Consider the following 4,078-nt stretch of genomic DNA (forward strand, 5'->3'; position numbering starts at 1 on the left):
TACAAAATGTTTTGAGTAAAAATAAAGAATGTGGGACCTGAATTCACAGGTCCCCTGAATTCTCTGACTTCTGAGCTGGTAGATTCTCAAACCTCTGCAAAATAGTCCTAAAAAATAAGAAGTTCAGAATCTTGAAAACTACTTCCCTCCCCCAAAAATAAAAGCAAACCCCCCAAACCTAGTTCGCTTATACAGGCAAATGCAAAATGAAGATAAAAATCAGTAAAACTAATCCTGATTTTAAAAAAAGAAGCAAGTATTTATTCTGAAGACAGGGTTTTGACTAATCAGAGACTCTTCGTCGCCTGTCTGTTGCCTGTGCGATTGGCTAAAAGTATATAAATTACCTCCCCAAAACCAGTTTTCTCCTCCTCCCTCCCCTTGCTCCTCCTCCCTTACTCGCTAACATGTTTTTAAAGACGACCTCGAGGGGAAGGTGAGGGGGAGCTCAGAGCCTTCCTCAGAGTGGGGATGAGGATAGCTTGGCCAGAAATGGAACTCACCCAGCTTTCACCTGTGACTACAGTCACTTTCAACTACGACTACTACTACGACGACAACTGCCAGTATGAGCACCTGCAACATATGTCTACTTTCCTGCCTATCCTGTACACTGCCGTGTTCCTGGTGGGCATTGTCGGCAACTCCATCCTGATAGTAGCCTTGGTCTTCAAGCGACGGGTCCAGAGGCTGATCGACATCTTTATCATCAACCTCGCTGCATCTGACTTCATCTTCCTCATCACGCTGCCATTCTGGGTGGACAAGGAGGTGTCAGACGGGAGCTGGAGGGTAGGATCTTTCCTCTGTAAAGCTAGTTCCTATGTCATCTCAGTCAACATGTACTGCAGCATCCTCCTCCTCACTTGTATGAGTGCTGACCGGTACCTTGCTATTATGCATCCCTCTCTCGCTAGACGGGTCAGAACAAGATCCTATTCCAGTGGACTCTGCATCTGCGTCTGGTTATTATCCTGTTGCTTAGGGATGCCAACCCTTTTGTCCAGAGAACTGAAGAAGCAATACGGAAAGACTTACTGCACAGACAAACTTGTGACAGAAACCAAACAGATCATGTCACTGATGCTTTTAATCCTGGCCTTCTTCTTCCCACTGTTGAGTATCTTAACCTTTTACTGCTCCATCACCAGGAGACTCTGTGTACATTATCAGAGAGCTGGGAAACATGATAAGAAAATGAGAAAATCCATCAAGATCGTCTTCATTGTAGTGGCGGCTTTTGTTATCTCCTGGGTTCCCTTCAATCTTTTCAAGCTTATGGCCATACTTTTGGGACTTCTGAAGCAGTCCGACTGTTTTCCTGACATGGTTGCCCAGCTGGGCATGAAGGTGAGCAGCCCTTTTGCTTTTGCCAATAGCTGTGCCAACCCTTTCATTTACTACTGCTTTGACAACTATATCCGCAGAGCCATGCTCCGGTGCCTGTGCCCATGGGTGAAAATCAGCAGCAGTGGCAACAGCTCTGATACTCTGGACACTCGTCTGAGCCACTCCTTATCCAATTTTGTTGCGGGGGAGTATGCCGCTAGGAAGAGGAAGCGCTCTGTGTCCCTCTGACTGGGAGCCGGGACTGCAGAGGAAGGAACTTCTCTCTCCAAAGATGGCAGGAAAAGAATAAAGCGAGAGAAACTGAAAAAAAAAGAAATGAGCAACAGAGACAGAGGTGCAAGTGTAATGCAGCCAGCACTTCAGATGGGAGGCACACTTCTTCCCTTTAAATGCAGAATAGGAAACCTTAACCAAAGAATTACGGTTCACAATGATCGCTGTGTCACTGCACGGTAGAAGTCTGAAACCATCGTACCGAGAAATATCCACAGACGCTTACACTGGAACCCCCGTACAAGTGCTAGAAACAACAGAAAAGAATCATGTGATTCAGTCAAAGCCACTCCGAGGCAAGCTTTGAACTTAAATGTACATAGGTTTTTATTCTGCGCAGAGCAAGAAAAATAACACACAGGAGTGTTTCTTCTCTTTGGTTCCTAGTTTACCCACAAAGATGGCACAGCATCCTCAAACCAACCTGATCAATTCTGGTATTCGGAGGTTTTCTGAGTTTAGAAATCCAATGTTTTAATGAATTTGTGTGTCACCGGTTCTCGTAACTTGAGTCTTGTGCATTTTTCTTTAAGTCTCAGCTTCTTATTATGGCATTAAATCTTAGTTTTAATCACAATAATTAAAGTAAGTTTCTAGCCCCTGTGATTTCAGAAAAAAGATAACTTGAAGGCAGAGAAATCAGAAGACAAGCAAAAGAAATCCTGCCTTTAACCTTTTTCTTAAAGGAAAAAAAAAAACAACAAAAAACACTCGTGCTTTTTAAGACTTTTTTGAGGATCTGACACAGTTTCTGACTGCTTGGGTTGTCGTATAATGGTACGACATTGTGTGCCATTCAAAGTCCAGGTCTGCTTTGTTTAGCTGCAACCGTTTTATATAAAGACATATACAGTAGGGCTTTCTCCCACTGCAGTCAAACTCAAATGCAAATGTGCCTGTGTTTCACAAGCATTTGAGTGATTCTCCATGAGAAGCACGGAGAATCATGAAGAATGCTGAGAAAATTTGGGTACAGGGATGCTCATAGAAAAGGAATGCAAAAGGACCAAAAGGACTCTGTAAATAAACCAGCTCATTCCTATCCAGCAATCTTTGGGAAATGCACAGGTCTTGCATTTAATATGCTGTGGGGAATATATCACTTGCCCAACTGGTGTCGAGTCTGACAGCAAATGGCGTGGGGAAACAGAGAAAGCTCCGTATTAACAGCTGTAGTACCTCCTAGATTTACAAGCTGAACAAATGTGGAGCAAGGAGTTAAGCAGCTAATCAGAAAACTGGTCCTGGACTTTTATAAAGCTGACTACATCTACTTTATTAAATATTTAATATCTTTCTAAATGCCAATGATTGGTGTTTGCTTAAAACAAAGAAACCAGGGTACAATGTTTTAAAGTGCACAGTTAAAAAAAGTATTAAACTTCCAATATCTTCTGGGATACCTTGGCTGTGTTGCAGTATCTCATATTCTATTGTCTCTCTTGTTAAATGTTTAGCTTAATATAATAGTGCTTGTCATAAATATAATAAATCAGTATTATACAGCATCCAGGATGTGTGACTAAGTCAAAAGACTGTTACAAATTTTCCTTTTATATTTCCTGATTTTTAAAGATTTTTATCTCTCTTAGCCTTTGAAGCGTTTGAACTAGCTTTCATGAAACCCACAAAGGTGTTGACTAGGGGCAGAAGTCATCTTAGCACTAAGTGGTAAAACAAAATACGTGGAAACAAATCTTGAACTGCAATAAGTAAAAGATTTTTAATGGCACTTACAGCCCTGTAAGATAAAGCAAATTCAGCTCTGCCAACAAAAGAAAGAGTCAGCAAATGTTTATCTTTCAGTCTACTTTTTAAGAAGTAAAATAAGCTGGTAACAACTTGCATGCAATCTATTACACAGCAAACCCAGTATCATTTTATGGGGCAGTAGTGTTTCAAGTTAAGTTTTAAGAGTTTGGTTCTGTGTTCCCTCCCCCCAGCTTTGCCAGGGAAGGAATAAACTGGCATACAAATCCATACTCTAACTGACCAGAGAGACTCATAAACAAAAAGACTTGCAGCAGTAGTCCTTGAATCACTTTGATCACCACAGAACACACTTTTACATTTCATTGAAGACAAGAATTGTCTTCTAGGCAATCAGATGCAGGAGATTACTCCTAGAATAACAATGAGACATTTTACAAATCTATGGAAAGTTACTTTTATTCTAATTATGGAGTGGTCTAACTACACAGAGTCACTGTCTCCTTAAGAAGAAGCCACAGTGATTTCTAGGGTGAAGGGTTACACTCATGCAGACCTGCTAAAAGGCTTCAAAGGGAAGACAGCTTTACCAGCTAACATAGTTTGTGCACAACAGAGAGGAATGGTCAAAGCCTGAAGACCTGACTACTGTCTGGACAGCAGCAGAAAAAACCTGTAAACTGAATGATAGAAGAATAACTGACGTAACAGCAGCAGGAGTACATTCACTATAGCTTTTCTTTTC

The 4,078-nt window shown here is 41.4% G+C and overlaps 1 protein-coding gene across 1 annotated transcript; it reads left to right on the top strand.

Moving 5' to 3' along the window:
• The first annotated feature begins 455 nt into the window (after window positions 1–455).
• Window positions 456–1,975, top strand: GPR15 (G protein-coupled receptor 15). The gene has a single exon (XM_010309347.2). It carries the CDS (start codon window positions 472–474, stop codon window positions 1,576–1,578), a length of 1,107 nt encoding a protein of 368 aa, XP_010307649.2. The 5' UTR covers window positions 456–471; the 3' UTR covers window positions 1,579–1,975.
• Window positions 1,976–4,078: the final 2,103 nt, after the last annotated feature.

The sequence above is a fragment of the Balearica regulorum genome, chromosome 1, assembly GCF_011004875.1.
Source record: "Balearica regulorum gibbericeps isolate bBalReg1 chromosome 1, bBalReg1.pri, whole genome shotgun sequence".
NCBI classification, from domain to species: domain Eukaryota; kingdom Metazoa; phylum Chordata; class Aves; order Gruiformes; family Gruidae; genus Balearica; species Balearica regulorum.

Coding starts and splice junctions, on each gene's coding strand:
- GPR15 (XM_010309347.2), top strand. CDS start 472: ATGAGGATAGCTTGGCCAGAAATGGAACTCACCCAGCTTTCACCTGTG.